This window comes from Coregonus clupeaformis, chromosome 19, assembly GCF_020615455.1.
Source record: "Coregonus clupeaformis isolate EN_2021a chromosome 19, ASM2061545v1, whole genome shotgun sequence".
NCBI classification, from domain to species: Eukaryota; Metazoa; Chordata; class Actinopteri; order Salmoniformes; family Salmonidae; genus Coregonus; species Coregonus clupeaformis.
In genome coordinates this window covers 14,203,491-14,223,033 of record NC_059210.1, presented here as the reverse complement: position 1 = coordinate 14,223,033, position 19,543 = coordinate 14,203,491, and the positions used below count along the sequence as shown (strand labels likewise).

The 19,543-nt window shown below is 46.1% G+C and overlaps 2 protein-coding genes across 8 annotated transcripts in view; one reads left to right on the top strand and one right to left on the bottom strand.

The window, feature by feature from the left end:
- The first annotated feature begins 641 nt into the window (after positions 1-641).
- On the top strand, positions 642-16,551 carry LOC121531682 (protein Wnt-2). The gene is made up of 5 exons (XM_041837057.2): positions 642-1,133; positions 1,648-1,868; positions 6,103-6,380; positions 6,744-7,008; positions 15,968-16,551. The coding sequence occupies exons 1-5, from the start codon at positions 1,051-1,053 to the stop codon at positions 16,171-16,173; spliced, it is 1,053 nt and encodes a 350-aa protein (XP_041692991.1). The 5' UTR covers positions 642-1,050; the 3' UTR covers positions 16,174-16,551.
- Positions 16,552-16,646: 95 nt separating this feature from the next.
- Positions 16,647-19,543, bottom strand: part of LOC121531681 (suppressor of tumorigenicity 7 protein homolog) — a 71,880-nt gene continuing 68,983 nt past the window's right edge. For 5 of the 7 annotated variants that reach the window (XM_041837049.2, XM_041837052.2, XM_041837055.2 and 2 more), the window contains 2 exons: positions 18,898-19,040; positions 16,647-17,133 (listed from right to left, as the gene is read on the bottom strand). In XM_041837049.2, the coding sequence (XP_041692983.1) occupies positions 17,038-17,133; positions 18,898-19,040 (239 nt within the window). In that variant the 3' untranslated portion in view covers positions 16,647-17,037. The remainder of the gene's footprint in view (positions 17,134-18,897; positions 19,041-19,543) is intronic. The other 2 variants (XM_041837051.2, XM_041837053.2) reach the window with 1 other exon arrangement.

The window sequence follows — 19,543 nt, the reverse complement described above, 5'->3', positions numbered from 1 at the left end:
GACTAGCCTATACTTGCACCAGACAGCGTGGTGTTTAATGGACTGAAAATGCAAGCAATGAAGCCTTAAAGTTTCTTCATAATACTGGTGGCATATTGGTTTTATGAATTTTCTCCCCGTCTTCCACGAAGATCATAAGAGAGACTCCAATTTGAGCATTAATCTCATCCCATCAGAAGATCAGACCTCCCAATACAAAGACGAGATGGGAACATTAAATCGCTTACATAAAGCAGAGATCAAAGATAAAGTAAATACAACGTGACAATCGTACAGATTGAGAAGAGAGTTCAAAAGAATGTGATAATCCCATTTTAAATGCACACATCACCTTTTGGGGCGGCCTTTAAGGAATCTGTGCATTTAACGTCTACGAATATGCCTAATATTAATCAAGGGCCTATCTCCACATCTAATATTTAATCTGTGTGCACAATATAGCGTTATGGCTGTGAGTTTCTGGAATATTTGGAATTTGGGCGTTATAGCCATAACCATTACTAAACGCGTTTGCGACGCACCAGTTCCTCCCAAACACGTCAATTTGATTGTTTTTGTTAAAACACTCAGGGTTTAACGCATCACGTTGTACCACATTCTACATCTTGCCGCTTGGAAATCGGCCAAGCTTGTGTCTGGTGTCAAGCTAGCCTGAACAGATACTTTCAGACATCTAATTTCTTCACCTCATTCCTGAGACAGGACTGCGCCCACCCCTTGTGTAAGCAATTTAAACCTGATAGCAGACGATCATTTGCCTATCTTTACACTGCAAATCTTTGTTAACTTTATTCGACTCAATATTTCATGCGCTTCTTTACCATTCTCATTGTCATAGCTAAGTGTTGGTTCTGTTTTTTACGCACAAAGCTTCATCCGGGTTGTAAACCTCTTCTGATTATCGATTTTTAATGCAAAACAGAGCCGAACTTTGATTGGCGCAATCGAGAAGCCGTAGACTCCTGTCTGACGCGCGCCAGTGTTTTTTTCTACCCATGGAAATGCTCAGTACAGGTGCCTGAATGTGCACACCGACAACATTTTAATAATATGAACTTATTGCCAAGTGGAATATGTTTTTATTTATCTGTGGCAGTCTGCTGGCTAACGTCAAGGGTCGACGGATCTTGGTGGTGAGTAGGCTCTCAAAAATGTGAAAATACCACTAACGGCTAATGCAAGTGTAAAGTTAGTAGGAAATATATTAAATATTAATCAGTGATTATAGGCTATAGGAACATTAAATATACACAATGGAGTCTAAACGTTATAGTATACGCTATTGGCAAGGACTGCGTGAGACAATGCATGTGACTTTTGGACACATAGGCTATGATCTGTGTAAACGATTGTTTTAATTTGAATTAAACTATAAGGATTTCCAATAAAATATGTTTATGTGTCAAATAATCGAATGTATCCCCCATAACACTAGACATGAATGTTTCTTTAATTTGGACATATTATGGGGCAGATTATGTTTTATTCCTTTATTAGATTGTTCTAGAAGTCTCGTTTTATATATATATATATATATATATATATATATATATATATATATATATATAACATCATAGCCCACAAGGACATTCAAACAGATTAAAGTTGCATGGTCAAAGCCAAAACCTCTTTCATCTTTCTATGCAGGTACATGGGTACCCTCGGGTCGCAAGTGATGTGCGACAACATCCCCGGGTTAGTCAACAAACAGCGGCAGCTGTGCCGCCAGCATCCCAATGTTATGCAGGCGATTGGAGCCGGGATTAAAGACTGGATCGGGGAGTGCCAACATCAGTTTCAGAACCACCGCTGGAACTGCAATACCATGGCGCGAGACCACAACTTGTTCGGACGCCTACTGCTGCGTAGTAAGTATTGAGAGAAAGAAAAAAAAAAAACGTATATGTATGCCTACTGTAAAAATATGTAATTTCATATTTAATTAAATACATTTATTTATTTATTCTGAACAAAAATATAAACGCAACATGCAACCCATTTCAAAGATTTTACTGAGTTACAGTTCATATGAGGAAATCAGTCAATTGAAATAAATTCAGTAGGCCCTATGGATTACACATGACTGGGAATACAGATATACATCTGTTGGTCACAGATACCTTAAAAAAATGGATCTCTTCACAGTATTGTTATGCATTCAAATTGCCATCGATAAAATGCAATTGTGTTCGTTGTCCATAGCTTATGCCTGCTCATACCATAACCCCACCACCACCATGGGGCACTCTGTTCACAACGTTGACATCAGCAAACTGCTCGCCCACACGACGCCATACACGTGGTCTGCGGTTGTGAGGCCAGTTGGACGCTCTAAAACGATGGAGAAATTAACTTTAAATTATCTGGCACCAGCTCTGGTGGACATTCCTGCAGTCAGCATGCCAATTGCACGCTCCCTAAAAACTTGAGACATCTGTGGCATTGTGTTGTGTGACAAAACTGCACATTTTAGAGTGGCCTTTTATTGTACCCAGCACAATGTGCACCTGTGTAATGATCATGCTATTTAATGAGCTTGTTGATATGCCACACCTGTCAGGTGGATGGATTATCTTGGCAAAGGAGAAATGCTCACTAACAGGAATGTAAACAAATTTGTGCACAACATTTGAGAGAAATAAGCTTTTTGTGTGTATGGAACATTTCTGGGATCTTTTATTTCAGCTCATGAAACATAGTACCAACACTTTACATGTTGCGTTTATATTTTTGTTCAGTGTAATTGATCCTGTGCAGATGTAGGCCTAAGGCTTTTTATATGAACTAAATATAATATTTTTCAGACTAAAATATGAGCATGAACATGTTATTAGACAAATTGCTCAGCTAAAAAGTGCAGCTATTAAATTACCATGCGTAAAATAGCTGATATGCTGTATTTTTCTTTCTATTGTGTGCTGGGAAAGTGATATATAGGCTACTCATCTTTGTCCTCATGTATAAGACACGCACGTCTGAACAATAGACTAGTAATTCCCATAGGCTATCTACTATAGACTATAGGCTCCTAGATCAATGGCAAATATGGTATGCGTTTTTTCCCCAACCAATTATTAACAGTGGTGAACCTATAAAGTTCTAGCCTTTATCAAAGTGAAAGAATTAGTGTGAAATACATGTTCTTCCTTGACAGATGTTTTCCCCATGTGCTTGCATTGCATTCCATGCATTGTCTCACTTTACAGTTCTAGATTTATCAAGTTGACGTGCCTGCTTGCTGCTACTCTGATGAGAAGGGTGTAATTGCGGCCCGCAATTCGGGGTGTTCCTGCATATGGGCATTCCTGCATCTGCAGGAACCCCTCTTTATACTTCTATTGGTTGGTCCATTTTTCTAAGCTAGGACTCCAGTAAACAGGAGGGAGGCGGGGATGCTCCAGTACAGTAGTTGGCGGTATTGCACCATAACGTTGGAAGCCAACCGCCGATAAACCCCACAGAAAAAGAAGAAGAGACTGGGGCAACAACTGCTAGGTAGACAGTGTCCTCCGTTCTGTTAACGACGGCGAGGACAGGTGTTCGGCAGGCGGGCGCGAAGGACACTGTGTGCTAGCTAGCTAGCTAGGACTCCGGTACACAGCAGGCCGGATAGGTAGCTAGCTAGCTAGGACACCGGTAGACCGTGTCCTTCGCCCCCGCCTGTCGGGTACTGCTTTCCTGCAGTTCTGTTAACAACGGCAAGGGCAGGTGTTCGTCATTAACAGAACAACTAGCTAGGTAGGTAGGACTCCAGTACACAGCAGGCGGTATGCAGGGGCGACACCAGTAGCTAGCTAGGACACCGGTAGATAGTGTCCTTTTTTTTTTTGTCCTATTTTCCCCCACATTTTAATTGCATAGACAATCAGGCAAATCCAGAATATCAAAAGTGTCAAATAAGCATGAAGATGGAGTGCTCGAGGGAGGGCGTTCATGCAGGAACCAATGGCATGCTCGAGGGGGGACGTTCACTCAGGAACCAATTGGATGCTCGAGGGGGGACGTTCACTCAGGAACCAATTGGATGCTCGAGGGGGGGCGTTCCTGCAGATGCAGGAATGCCCATATGCAGGAACACCCTGAATTGCGGGCCACAATCACACACTATTGGCTCTGATCGGTATCAAGTCCAATGCTCTGCATGCTTATAAAACTGCCACAGCTGACAAATGTGGGGAGTCAAGAATAAGAAAATGTCAACTCCCATCTCGTCACCTCACCAGCTATGAATACATGAGTCCTACTAAGTACTTCTCTCAACTTTGGAATCTCTTTTTAATTGGTATAAATGTGAGGATCCACTCCACCTTGGGGGTGATCATAGAAATACAATTGGTAATTCTATTGGGCATCATGTCCCAGTCCTCCGGCTCCTATAGGTCCTAAATTATTCCAAGGCGGAACTTTAAGGGCCAGTTTCCCGGAAACAGATTAAGACCAGTCCTGGACTAAAAAGAATGTTCAATAGAGATTCACCACTGAAAGTATTTATTTTTACTCCTGGACTAGGCTTAATCTGTGTCCAGGAAACCGACCCTGAGAGTTGCGTGTAATTTGGTTTTTTAATCCTCCCTTTGGTATTCAGACCTCCCAGACTCAGCTCTGGTTGTGTCACAAAACATTAGGAAGCTGCTCTGATTGGCAGCATTATCGCTGTGGCACCGTGAGAAGCTACTTATTGTCAATGTCAGGACACTAATTTAAAACAATTACTGGGTTTTCTTTTTGGATGGTTTCATGTTCTCATCCTTTGGTTTATCTCCTCATTAACCAGATTAAACATTCCCAGTCATTCACACGCGCACACACAATGAGTGTGTGTGTGTGTGTGTGTGTGTGAGAGAGAGAGAGAGAGAGCGAAAGAACATCTTGACATCAAAAACAGAGCATTGTGAACTGAAGTTTGCCGTTTCCTGATCTCAGACAAACACACACACACACACACACACACACACACACACACACACACACACACACACACACACACACACACACACACACACACACTTCGCTATCCATAGTCTTTGATCCCACAGATCTCTCATCAGTTAGAAGAGCAGTCAGTTCACAAGGGTATTTTATCACAGAGCATTGCTGGTAAATTTGACCTGTTTGCCCATCTTGGAGTTAGATAAAGCAGAACACTGCCATGCCTTAAATAAAAGACTTGAAAGAAAGCAGTAACAAACAGTATCCATGCAGGTACAGCAGCAGCAACCAATAGCTAGCTCTTGGTTTTTAGAGGATCCTATTTAAACTGTGACCCCTCCCCCTCGAGCAATACATTTTTACTTAATGTTCACTGTGTACAGTACACACACTGTAGTGGTTATGCATCTTTATGGGATACTGGCTAGATACAATTTACAGTATATCTGTGTATTTGTGTAACTTATACAGTGAGTATACAAAACATTAAGAACTGCTCTTTCCATGACCAGGTTAATCCAGGTGAACGCTATGATCCCTTATTGATGTCAGTTGTTAAATCCACATAAAATCAGTGTAGATGAAGGAGAAGAGACAGGTTAAAGAAGGATTTTTAAGCCTTGAGACAATTGAGACATGGATTGTGTATGTGTGCCATTCAGAGGGTGAATGGGCCAGATAAAATATTTAAGTGCCTTTGAACGGGGTATGGTAGTAGGTGCCAGGCACACCGGTTTGTGTCAAGAACTGCAATGCTGTTGGGTTTTTCACGCTCAACAGTTTCCCATGTGTATCAAGAATGGTCCACCACCCAAAGGACATCCAGCCAACTTGACACAACTGTGGGAAGCATTGGAGTTAACATGGGCTAGCATCCCTGTCGAACGCTTTCGACACCTTGTAGAGTCCATGCCCTGACAAATTGAGGTTGTTTTGAGGGCATAAGAAGGGGTGCTATACACTATTAGGAAGGTGTTCCTAATGTTTGGTATACTCAGTGTATGTTTGTGCAATGAGCTTGTGTGCATTAGTCACGGCCTGTAGGTAAGCCTATTCATATGTGTGTCCATGTAACTTATACCGTCTGGTGTGTATACTGTTCCCAGTGTGTGTGTGTGCATAGTGTGTGTGTTTGCTTACGTGTGTCTTCCTCTTCATCCCTATACCTACCAGGCAGTCGTGAAGCGGCCTTTGTGTACGCCATCTCCTCGGCCGGGGTGGTCCACACGCTGACCCGGGCTTGCAGCCAGGGAGAGCTGCAGTCGTGCTCCTGTGACCCCACCAAGAAGGGCTCGTCCCGGGACGCCAAGGGGACGTTCGACTGGGGCGGCTGCAGCGACCATGTGGAGCACGCCATGAGGTTCAGCCAGTCCTTCATAGACGCCAAGGAGAGAAAGGAGAAAGATGCCAGGGCCCTGATGAACCTCCACAACAACCGCGCTGGGAGAAAGGTGGGTTCAAAGTTCAAACACATTATGGGGGAGTTTAATGACTCCAACTGAACCAATTTGATCTAGATCAGTGTTTTCCCAAACATTTGGTTTGCATATTTGTAGTCGTGAACTGGCACAGATTGACTAGTGGAATCAGGTGTGCCAATCAGGGCTGGTGATCCCAGAGTAGAGGGTTGGAATACACTTGTTTAGAGGAATTCAATAGCCTATTACCTGGTGTAGATTCCTTCCATAGACACACACGTGCACATACACCAACATACACACCCTACCAGCAACCTGACACACAACCACCAACCACACCTAGCCTCCCTAACAAACCTTCTGTCTCCCTCCATCCCCTTCCTCATCACCACACAGGCAGTGAAGCGGTTTATGTCCCTGGAGTGTAAGTGTCATGGCGTGAGCGGCTCCTGTAGCGTCCGGACCTGCTGGCTGGCCCTGGCTGACTTCCGCCGCACGGGTGACCACCTGCGGCGGCGCTACAATGGGGCGGTGCAGGTGGCCATGAACCAGTACGGCACGGGCTTCACCGCTGCACAGCGACACTTCAAACGGCCCAGCAAGAACGACCTGGTCTACTTCGAGGACTCGCCAGACTACTGCATAAGAGACCAAGAGTCTGGTGAGAACCGGTTTGTAGTGTTCAGATTTACTCCACAGTCCTCAATGACTGACGTAAACTATGTATGCGGTCTGTCTGTTTGACATCTGACATGACTGTCTCTCTGTAGAGTAGACCATCGTACTACTTGTCCATAACATCTTCAGTATGTGGTCATATTTTCAGAGGGTAACCACTCAGCCTCTTGTACGTTAGGGTTAGGGTTATTATCTTAATGCTGCACTGAATAAAACCAGATGTAGTGTGTGAGTTCAAAAGAGAGAGAATGTGTTTGTGTGAGCGAGAGGGAGAAAATGTGTGGGTGCGTTTGTGAGACGGCAAGAAAATAGTGTTTGTGTGTGTGAGAGTGAAAACAATGTGTGTGTGATCTGAAGGACCTGGGTGCCTGTCAGGCAGCAGATGATCCGAGGTGATCGGGTGTCGGCCAGTTTAAGGGCCATTACACACTTCTGTGGGCTGAAACCCGACCTGCCGCGCACCACTATAAATTACCCCTGCTGTAGCACACACACACAACCCCTTGGGCACAGCGATGGCCCCTACACCTCTGCATGCTTGGACCTCCAAAATTGAGGAATATTTGGAGGGTAGGTCGTGTCTCTCAAACCCCTCTGACCCACATCAAAAGCTAACCACCCCTAATGTAGACCTGGGGGGCCTCTCTGAAGTTGCTTCCTCTCTTAGTCTCCTCTCCATTATGCTGACTTAAAGTCACAGGTTAGGTGAAAGCAATATGGATAACACCCACCACTGAGGATAGGTGAAAGCAATATGGATAACACCCACCACTGGGGATAGGGGAAATAAATATGGATAACACCCACCACTGAGGATAGATGAAAGCAATATGAATAACACCCACCACTGAGGATAGGGGAAATAAATATGGATAACACCCACCACTGAGGATAGGGGAAATAAATATGGATAACACCCACCACTGAGGATAGGTGAAAGCAATATGGATAACACCCACCACTGAGGATAGGTGAAAGCAATATGGATAACACCCACCACTGAGGATAGGTGAAGGCAATGGGGTGAACACCCACCACTGAGGATAGGTGAAGGCAATGTGGTGAACACCCACCACTGAGGATAGGTGAAGGCAATATGGATAGGGCAATATGGTGAACACCCTCCACTGAGGATAGGTGAAGGCAAGATGGTGAACACCCACTACTGAGGATAGGTGAAGGCAATACGGTGAACACCCACCACTGAGGGTAGGTGAAGGCAATATGGTCAACACCCACCACTGAGGATATGTGAAGGCAATGGGGTGAACACCCACCACTGAGGATAGGTGAAGGCAATGTGGTGAACACCCACCACTGAGGATAGGTGAAAGCAATGTGGTGAACACCCACCACTGAGTTTAGGTGAAGGCAATATGGATAACACCCACCACTGAGGATAGGTGAAAGCAATATGGATAACACCCACCACTGATGATAGGTGAAGGCAAGATGGTGAACACCCACCACTGAGGATAGGTGAATGCAATATGGTGAACACCCACCACTGAGGGTAGGTGAAGGCAATATGGTGAACACCCACCACTGAGGATAGGTGGCAATACGGTGAACACCCACCACTGAGGATAGGTGAAGGCAATGTGGTGAACACCCACCACTGAGGATAGGTGAAGGCAATATGGATAGGGCAATATGGCAATATGGTTAACACCCTCCACTGATGATAGGTGAAGGCAAGATGGTGAACACCCATCACTGAGGATAGGTGAAGGCAATGTGGTGAACACCCACCACTGAGGATAGGTCAAGGCAATGGGGTGAACACCCACCACTGAGGATAGGTGAAGGAAATGGGGTGAACACCCATTACTGAGGATATGTGAAGACAATGTGGTGAACACCCACCACTGAGGATAGGTGAAAGCAATATAGATAACACCCACCACTGAGGATAGGTGAAGGCAATATGGTGAACACCCACCACTGAGGATAGGTGAAGGCAATGTGGTGAACACCCACCACTGAGGATAGGTGAAGGCAATATGGTGAACACCCACCACTGAGGATAGGTGAAGGCAATGTGGTGAACACCCACCACTGAGGATAGGTGAAGGCAATGTGGTGAACACCCACCACTGAGGATAGGTGAAGGCAATATGGTGAACACCCACCACTGAGGATAGGTGAAGGCAATGTGGTGAACACCCACCACTGAGGATAGGTGAAGGCAATATGGTGAACACCCACCACTGAGGATAGGTGAAGGCAATATGGTGAACACCCACCACTGAGGATAGGTGAAGGCAATGTGGTGAACACCCACCACTGAGGATAGGTGAAGGCAATATGGTGAACACCCACCACTGAGGATAGGTGAAGGCAATATGGTGAACACCCACCACTGAGGTCTTTAACATGAAGAAAAGGAAACAAGGAGGGAAGAGCTATACAGTATACACTCCCAGACAGTTTATTAGGTACACTCATCTAGTACTTGTTTGGACCCCCCTTTACCTCCAGAACAGCCTGAATGGATGCACCTGGTCAGCAAAAATGTTAAGATACGCTGTGGCGTTCAATCGTTGTTCAATTGGTATCAAGGGACCTAACGTGTGCCAGAAAAACATCCCCACACCAGTACACCACCTCCATGGACTCATGCTGGACTCATGCTGCGTACGCCAAATCCTGACTCTGCCATCAGCATGATGCAACTCGAACCGGGATTCGTCAGACCATGCGATTCTTTTCCACTCCTCAATTGTCCAGTGTTGGTGATCGCGTGCCCACTGGAGCCGTTTCTTCTACTTTTTAGCTGATATGAGTAGAACGTCTGCTGCAATTGCCCATCTGTGACAAGGATTGACGAGTTGTCCGTTCCGAGATGCCGTTCTGCACACCACTGTTGTACTGCACCGTTATTTGTCTGTTTGTGGCCCGCCTGTTAGCTTGCACGATTCTTTCCATTCTCCTTCAACCTCTCTCATCAATGAGCTGTTTTCGCCCACAGGACTGCTGCTGACTGGATGTTTTTGTTTGCTGCACCATTCTTTGTAAACCCTAGACACTGGGGTGTGTAAAAAGCCCAGGAAGGCGGCCATTTATGAGATACTGGATCTGGCACCGACGATCATACCACACTCAAAGTCGCTTAGGTCACTCGTTTTGCCCATTCTAACGTAGAATCGAACAGTAACTGAATGCCTCGAAGCCGGTCTGCCTGCTTTGTATAGCAAACCACGTGACTCACTCGTGAACGGGGTGGTGTACCTGTATATATGACTCCGGTTTAGACTATTGTGATGCACTCCATATTACAGTAGGCTATCTAAACCTCTACCCTGTTCATGGAACAGTTTGTCTCTTCGCTGTTTTGAGGACTGTGTGATATAAACTCATAAAAAAAAGAAACGTCCTCTCACTGTCAACTGCGTTTATTTTCAGCAAACTTAACATGTGTAAACATTTGTATGAACATAACAAGATTCAACAACTGAGACATAAACTGAACAAGTTCCACAGACGTGACTAACAGAAATTGAATAATGTGTCCCTGAACAAAGGGGGGGGGTCAACATCAAAAGTAACAGTCAGTATCTGGTGTGGCCACCAGCTGCATTAAGTACTGCAGTGCATCTCCTCCTCATGGACTGCACCAGATTTGCCAGTTCTTGCTGTAAGATGTTACCCCACTCTTCCACCAAGGCACCTGCAAGTTACCGGACATTTCTGGGGGGAATGGCCCTGGCCCTAGCCCTCACCCTCCGATCCAACAGGTCCCAGACGTGCTCAATGGGATTGAGATCCGGGCTCTTCGCTGGCCATGGCAGAACACTGACATTCCTGTCTTGCAGGAAATCACGTACAGAACGAGCAGTATGGATGGTGGCATTGTCATGCTGGAGGGTCATGTCAGGATGAGCCGGCAGGAAGGGTACCACATGAGGGAGGAGGATGTCTTCCCTGTAACGCACTGCATTGAGATTGCCTGCAATGACAACAAGCTCAGTCCGATGATGCTGTGACACACTGCCCCAGACCATGACGGACCCTCCACTGCCAAATCGATCCCGCTCCAGTGTACAGGCCTCGGTGTAACGCTCATTCCTTCGACGATAAACGCGAATCCAACCATCACCCCTGGTGAGACAAAACCACGACTCGTTAGTGAAGAGCACTTTTTGCCAGTCCTGTCTGGTCCAGCGACAGTGGGTTTGTGCCAATAGGCGACGTTGTTGCCGGTGATGTCTGGTGAGGACCTGCCTTACAACAGGCCTACAAGCCATCAGTCCAGCCTCTCTCAGCCTACTGCGGACAGTCTGCGCACTGATGGAGGGATTGTGCGTTCCTGGTGTAACTCGGGCAGTTGTTGTTGCCATCCTGTACCTGTCCCGCAGGTGTGATGTTCAGATGTACCGATCCTGTGCAGGTGTTGTTACATGTGGTCTGCCACTGCGAGGACGATCAGCTGTCTGTCCTGTCTCCCTGTAGCGCTGTCTTAGGCGTCTCACAGTACGGACATTGCAATTTATTGCCCTGGCTACATCTGCAGTCCTCATGCCTCCTTGCAGCATGCCTAAGGCACGTTCACGCAGATGAGCAGGGACCCTGGGCATATATATTTTGTTGTTTTTCAGAGTCAGTAGAAAGGCCTCTTTAGTGTCCTAAGTTTTCATAACTGTGACCTTAATTGCCTACCGTCTGTAAGCTGTTAATGTCTTAACGACCGTTCCACAGGTGCATGTTCATTAATTGTTTATGGTTCATTGAACAAGCATGGGAAACAGTGTTTAAACCCTTTACAATGAAGATCTGTGAAGTTATTTGGATTTTTACTAATTATCTTTGAAAGACAGGGTCCTGAAAAAGGGACGTTTCTTTTTTTGCTGAGTTTACAGTACAGTCCTCTTTTGAAGAGTTTGTTTCGTACAGTACAGTCCTCTTTTGAAGAGTTTGTTTCGTACAGTACAGTCCTCTTTTGAAGAGTTTGTTTCGTACAGTACAGTCCTCTTTTGAAGAGTTTGTTTCGTACAGTACAGTCCTCTTTTGAAGAGTTTGTTTCGTACAGTACAGTCCTCTTTTGAAGAGTTTGTTTCAGTACAGTACAGTCCTCTTTTGAAGAGTTTGTTTCAGTACAGTACAGTCCTGTTTTGAAGAGTTTGTTTCGTACAGTACAGTCCTCTTTTGAAGAGTTTGTTTCGTACAGTACAGTCCTCTTTTGAAGAGTTTGTTTCGTACAGTACAGTCCTCTTTTGAAGAGTTTGTTTCGTACAGTACAGTCCTCTTTTGAAGAGTTTGTTTCGTACAGTACAGTCCTCTTTTGAAGAGTTTGTTTCGTACAGTACAGTCCTGTTTTGAAGAGTTTGTTTCGTACAGTACAGTCCTCTTTTGAAGAGTTTGTTTCGTACAGTACAGTCCTGTTTTGAACACTGATTTGTACAGTACAGTTCCAGTGCATGAAGGGCCTTTATGGGCTGTATACATGGAAGCATGGTGAGCTCACTGATCATGGCCCCTCTCGTGAGAACCTCCTCTCCACAGACATTGGCTCCAGTCATCTTGGACGACACACACACACACACACATCCACACACACACACACACACACACACACACAGCGCTGGGAGACAGATACTGTAGAGACTGCACCCCCCTGTGTCTCTCCAAAGTGTGAAATCAATTTCCCTCGGCCCCATGGAGGCTCAGGTGCTAAACTCATCTCTCGGCACCCCCTCATCTTAATTCAATAAGCAGACGCCAGGAGAGAAGAGAGATCGAGAGAGAGAGAGAAGGCGAGAGAGAGAGAGAGGAAGGAGAGAGAGGGAGAGAACGAGAGGGAGAGAGAGAAGGGGGGTGGAGTCTGTCCTTGATGTCAACCCTAGCTGTGCAGCATACCGTGACTGACGGAGGGGCGGACACATTGTCGGGAGGGGGCGGAGTCTCGTCGTGCCCAGACAATACCTGGCTGCTCGCCCTCTTTTTCTACCTCTCTCTCTCTCCGCAGTGAGGAACAGATGGAGACGGATGGACAGAGGGAGGGAGGGAGGGAGGGATGAGGGAGAGAAAGAGAGCATAGAGGGGCATATAAATATGCTGCCTAGAACAGACATGATCTGTTCCCAATCCCAAATCGACTCCTAGCTAGCCTCTTTAAGTCAGGACATTCACCTTCACCTGTCCAGGGTTTTCACCTTAGTGCAGAGGAAGGAGGAGATAAGGAAAGGAAGCTACTTTAGACTATTGAGATGCACCCCATTGAGGTTTGAGTTGAGGCCTCAAGATCAATATTGACTATTTATTTAACCGTTCATGGTGTAATTGTATTATGGGATGATTTCTGGGAGTCTAATAAGCCTGCCAGACTCCCTTGCACAGTGTCCTCACTCTGAGAAGAGGTGCAGGAGTGTGTGTATGTGTGTGACAGTGAGACTGTGTGTTAGTGAGACGGTGTGTATATGTGTGTGTGTGTGTGAGACAGTGTGTGAGATAGTGAGACTGTATGAGACAGTGAGACTGTGTGAGACTATGTGAGACAGTGAGACAGTGTGTGTGAGACAGTGAGACAGTGTGTGTGAGACAGTGAGACAGTGTGTGTGAGACAGTGAGACAGTGTGTGTGAGACAGTGTGTGAGACAGTGTGTGTGAGACAGTGAGAGTAGGTGAGACAGTGTGAGAGACAGTGTATGAGACAGTGAGACTGTGTGTGAGACAGTGTGTGAGACAGAGAGTGTGTGTGAGACTGTGTGTGAGACAGTGAGACAGTGTGTGAGACAGTGAGACAGTGTGTGTGAGACAGTGAGACAGTGTGTGTGAGACAGTGAGACAGTGTGTGTGAGACAGTGTGTGTGAGACAGTGAGAGTAGGTGAGACAGTGTGAGAGACAGTGTATGAGACAGTGAGACTGTGTGTGAGACAGTGTGTGAGACTGTGTGTGAGACAGTGTGTGTGAGACAGTGAGACAGTGTGTGAGACAGTGAGACAGTGTGTGAGACAGTGTGTGTGAGACAGTGAGAGTGTGAGAGACAGTGTATGAGACAGTGAGACTGTGTGTGAGACAGTGAGACAGTGTGAGACAGTGAGAGTGTGTGTGAGACAGTGTGTGTGAGACAGTGAGACAGTGTGAGAGACATTGAGACTGTGTGTGAGACTGTGTGTGAGACAGTGAGACAGTGTGTGAGACAGTGAGAGAGACATTGAGACTGTGTGTGAGACAGTGAGACTGTGTGAGACAGTGTGTGAGACAGTGAGACTGTGTGTGAGACAGTGAGACTGTGTGTGAGACAGTGTGTGAGACAGTGAGACTGTGTGTGAGACAGTGTGTGAGACAGTGAGACTGTGTGTGAGACAGTGAGACTGTGTGTGAGACAGTGTGTGAGACAGTGAGACTGTGTGTGAGACAGTGTGTGTGAGACAGTGAGTGTGAGAGACAGTGTATGAGACAGTGAGACTGTGTGTGAGACAGTGAGACAGTGTGAGACAGTGAGACTGTGTGTGAGACAGTGTGTGTGAGACAGTGAGACTGTGTGTGAGACAGTGAGTGTATGAGACAGTGTGAGAGACATTGAGACTGTGTGTGAGACAGTGTGTGAGACAGTGAGAGAGACATTGAGACTGTGTGTGAGACAGTGAGACTGTGTGAGACAGTGTGTGAGACAGTGAGACTGTGTGTGAGACAGTGAGACTGTGTGTGAGACAGTGTGTGAGACAGTGAGACTGTGTGTGAGACAGTGTGTGAGACAGTGAGACTGTGTGTGAGACAGTGAGACTGTGTGTGAGACAGTGTGTGAGACAGTGAGACTGTGTGTGAGACAGTGTGTGTGAGACAGTGAGTGTGAGAGACAGTGTATGAGACAGTGAGACTGTGTGTGAGACAGTGAGACAGTGTGAGACAGTGAGACTGTGTGTGAGACAGTGTGTGTGAGACAGTGAGACTGTGTGAGACAGTGAGTGTATGAGACAGTGTGAGAGACATTGAGACTGTGTGTGAGACAGTGTGTGAGACAGTGAGAGAGACATTGAGACTGTGTGTGAGACAGTGAGACTGTGTGAGACAGTGTGTGAGACAGTGAGACTGTGTGTGAGACAGTGAGACTGTGTGTGAGACAGTGTGTGAGACAGTGAGACTGTGTGTGAGACAGTGAGACTGTGTGTGAGACAGTGAGACTGTGTGTGAGACAGTGTGTGAGACTGTGTGTGAGACAGTGTGTGAGACAGTGAGACTGTGTGTGAGACAGTGTGTGAGACAGTGAAACAGTGAGACTGTGTGTGAGACAGTGAGACTGTGTGTGAGACAGTGAGACTGTGTGTGAGACAGTGAGACTGTGTGTGAGACAGTGAGACTGTGTGTGAGACAGTGAGACTGTGTGTGAGACAGTGAGACTGTGTGTGAGACAGTGAGACTGTGTGTGAGACAGTGAGACAGTGTGTGAGACAGTGAGACTGTGTGTGAGACAGTGAGACTGTGTGTGAGACAGTGAGACAGTGTGTGAGACAGTGAGACTGTGTGTGAGACAGTGTGTGCCAGCCAGGGTGTAAAATGAACACCTGATGAAGAGCCTGAGCACCAGCTGATGGCTCCTATCATCAATCTCTCATCTCTCTGCCATCCTGCCTCCGTGCATCCTCTTATCCTTCACTCTCTCTCTCCCCCTCCCCCATCCATCGCTCACCGTCTCTGTCCAGTTTAGATTGAGTACACCGTATTCTATTGGAGTGATGTACGGTAGTGGGGCTTAGACCGCTGTTTGCCAACAATCACTCTATTGCGGCTAAAGATTAGATTTAGTATATTTGGCATATTATAAGCACATTTGAAAAGGATTGTATGTGGGTCACAAGGTAAAAAAGCTTCAGGAATTACTGACTCAATATACAGGCAGAATATATACGAGTGTGGAACAGGTACATACCCTGAATGTGTCTCTTCTGATTTGGATGGGGATTTGATTTTGAGTTGATTATTAATTTCTCTCCCTCGCCAGGTTCGGTGGGGACGGGAGGGCGGGTGTGCAACCGGACGTCTCGCGGTGTGGACAGCTGCGAGGTTATGTGCTGCGGCCGGGGCTACGATACAACACGCGTCAGCCGCACCACCAAGTGTGAGTGCAAGTTCCACTGGTGCTGCGCCGTGCACTGCCGGGACTGCAGCCAAGAGGTGGACGTGCACACCTGCAAGGCCCAGACATGACCACAGTGCACCACTATACCACCAACCAATCGCTTGCACAGAGTTGGTCTGAAATGGTACCCCATTTTCTATAGTGCACTACTTTTGACCAGAGCCCCCGAGCCCTATGCAGGCCCTGATCAAAAGTAGTGCACTAAATAGGGAATAGGGTGCATTTTGGACATAGCGCCAAATCAGTCTGACTTGCACCTGACTAAGAAGCATCAGGGTTTGACACCCCCTGTAGGCTATTCCAAGAACACCTTTTTACAATCTCATTTTGTTTTTCCCTCACATTCCATTATATTTATTTACTCTTTCTCGAGTACCAAAAAAAAGTTTATCTGAAATGTATTCAAAAAAAATGTATATGTAAATACAAACTTTATGTAATTTAAAAGAACGTTTAGTGTATAGTTTATGGAAACTGTTGGAAATTGATAGCAGACCTGACCACACACCCCTGTCCTCAACCAGCCAGTTACAAGACATGGTTTAGTCACCTGACCGCCAGCTATGTTCCATGGCCCACGGGAATATTTATTACAGTTTTGATATGCTTGACAATCAAAATCAAATTGGCGTAGTAGAAGTTGCAGCAATACACAGTCCTTTTCTTTTCTTTTGGTATTTTTTTCACTTTTTTAATGATGGCAATTGATCACCTTTTTTTGTACAACAAAAAAAACAGTTTTACTCGAGATTTAAAAACAAAATGTAACATATCAAATAAAGTCAAAACCGATTCAGAATTCCATGTTTCCCTTTTCTCTTCTATTCCATTCCATCCACTCTGGCCGTCTAATCCATGATTTTGGCACAAAGGGTGTGTCAGTCAGTCTGGTTCAGTCTAGTCCAGTTGGGGCCGGTTTGGGCCGGTCACAATCAGATGCGTGTGAGCTGGTGCCACAGACTGGATGGCAGGATGCTCTCCACTTTCTCCATGATGAAGTTCAGAGGAGCAAACAGGGTGCTAAGAAACTAAATAGACAGAGAGAGAGGATGTTAGAACACATTACATGAACTCTCACACACACACCATACCAATTCCTAGTGGAACCATTGCAACCAGATTTATTTCTGAAAATGTCAAGGTACTGTATGTAGATGATCCTCTAGTGAGCATTTGAGAGGCCATGATAGGAGCACCATAACGTTCCAGTTGAGAATGTAGCCATCTCTACTGAAGCTCTGCACATTTCAAGGTAGGTACTGTGGGTTGTCGTTGGCCTCAAATGTTAGCTAGAGGACCATGATAGGAGCACCATAGCATGCCAGTTTAGGTACTGTGCTCAATGGGGCAGAACCGGAACATGTCTCCCAGGTATGTTGACTACTGACTGTGCTCTAACCCCTAAGAGTGGTAGTGGACTCTCTGTCAACTCCCCATTCATTTCCCATTCATCCTTCTCCACTCTCTCTCTTTCTCTGATGTTCTTTTGCTCCCCCTCTTTCTGTTCACCCCCCCCTCGATCTCTCCTCTCTGATGTGTTTTGGCAACATGCGGTGTGGGGGATAGGGGCTCCCTCAGAGGGATTGAGGGTGATAGAGGTTTGGCTTTGTCTGATGGCAGATAAAAGGCTGTCAGGGAGAGATAGAGAGAGATAGAGAAAGGTGGAACAAGCGCCTTGTTTACACGCTAAGAGAGAGAGAGGCACTGTCCAATGCTTTGAAGATGCACCTTTACTTCCTTCCGTCTTCCCTTGGGAAAACCCACTGATCTGACATGATTCGATAGGTGAAAGGCAAGTCATGCTTTCATCCATTCAATCATATTAGATCAGTTACTTTAAGGAAGGGAGGAACTGTGCCTCTACCCTAGCAGGTAAACCAGGTGCTGATTAGTTTGTCTTCGTGTGTGTGTCTGACCATACCTTTGCTGATAAGTTGCTGAAATACCAGACTATATCACGCCTAAACAGCCTTGGTTATGAGGCTGACAGTACGTGGCCTTCAGATTGCAGGCCTGCATAGGACAAAGGCAAAGCAGCTAGCGAGGTACTGCGCCATAGTAGCGCTCATGGGCAGCCTAGCTGTATGGAGAAGGTGCTTTCTGTGTCCAGATATCCGTGACCTTTGAAATGTTTGAATCATTCTCGACTGTAATGTGATTTTTGGATTCAAATAAAGCATTTAAAGTGTGTGTGTGTCATCAGCTCTCCGCAGGCAGCACCCAACTAAAACTGTGCAGGGCCAGAACAGAGCAGAGCAAGCCCCTGCAGAGGAGATGGTAGCTGCTGATAGAGTCACACCAGGAGCACAGAGCACAGAGATGAGCTCACGCACATTCCAGGGGAGTGACATCAGACAGCACAGGCCTGCTGAGGAAGAACATCACGTAGAGGAGAATGCCCTCCACTGGCAGATAGGGGCGGGCCTGTGTAGGTTCTAGGGGGTGGATTCAATAGTTTGAAGCTGCTTCCTTTCCGTATTTCCTTCCCTGCATCACCACTGATCTACAAGAACTTGCATTGATATAGGATCTTGCATCAACTTGTATAGAGCTTGCCTAGTCTCCGGTCATCCAGACTTCAGATAAAGGCAAATCTATGGTTGTTACAGTCAAAACCAAAATGGCCCGATGACAACTACTGTACAGGAGGACATTTCGGCAGATCGCAACAAAATGAATGGCCACCTTATGAAGAATCTGAATGAAAAGAACCTTATTGGGGATGGGGACATGGCTTAGAAAGGGAACTGGTTTGTGTGCGTGTGTGAAAGCGACCAGTGCAGGAGACTCACAGCTTTAGCGAAGACTCCCATGAGCTCGGGGAACTGGTGTGTTAGCAGGGCCAGCATGGCGGTGAAGGAGCAGAGACCAGCCGTGAACAGGATGAAGAATGGCAGCTCCTTCTTAGGATATACCGACACCTCATGAAACACTGCTTCCACATGAGAGATACAGATAGAGAGCATCAACACACTGTACATACTTTATTCACACACACTGTATATACACACACACACAAACAAACACTGTATTATCTCGTACCCCTGAACATCGACTCAGTACTGGTACCCCGTGTACAGTGCATTCGGGAAGTATTCAGACCCCTTGTCTTTTTCCACATTTTGTTACGTTACAGACTTATTCTATAATGGATTAATTATAATAATTAATTAAAACAGACCCTTTGCTATGAGACTCGAAATTGAGCTCAGGTGCATCCTGTTTACATTGATCATCCTTGAGATGTTTCTACAACTTGATTGGAGTCCACCTGTGGTAATTCAATTGATTGGACATGATTTGGAAAGGCACACACCTGTATATATAAGGTCCCACAGTTGACATGCATGTCAGAGCAAAAACCAAGCCATGAGGTCGAAGGAATTGTCCGTAGAGCTCTGAGACAGGATTATGTCGAGGCACAGCTCTGGGGAAGGG

Bases quoted from the DNA above. Each gene is read 5' to 3' on its own strand.
- LOC121531682 (XM_041837057.2), top strand. From the start codon at position 1,051: ATGAACTTATTGCCAAGTGGAATATGTTTTTATTTATCTGTGGCAGTC. The intron at 6,381-6,743 runs GTGGGTTCAAAG...ATCACCACACAG, and splicing joins ACAACCGCGCTGGGAGAAAG to GCAGTGAAGCGGTTTATGTC. The intron at 7,009-15,967 runs GTGAGAACCGGT...CTCCCTCGCCAG, and splicing joins CATAAGAGACCAAGAGTCTG to GTTCGGTGGGGACGGGAGGG.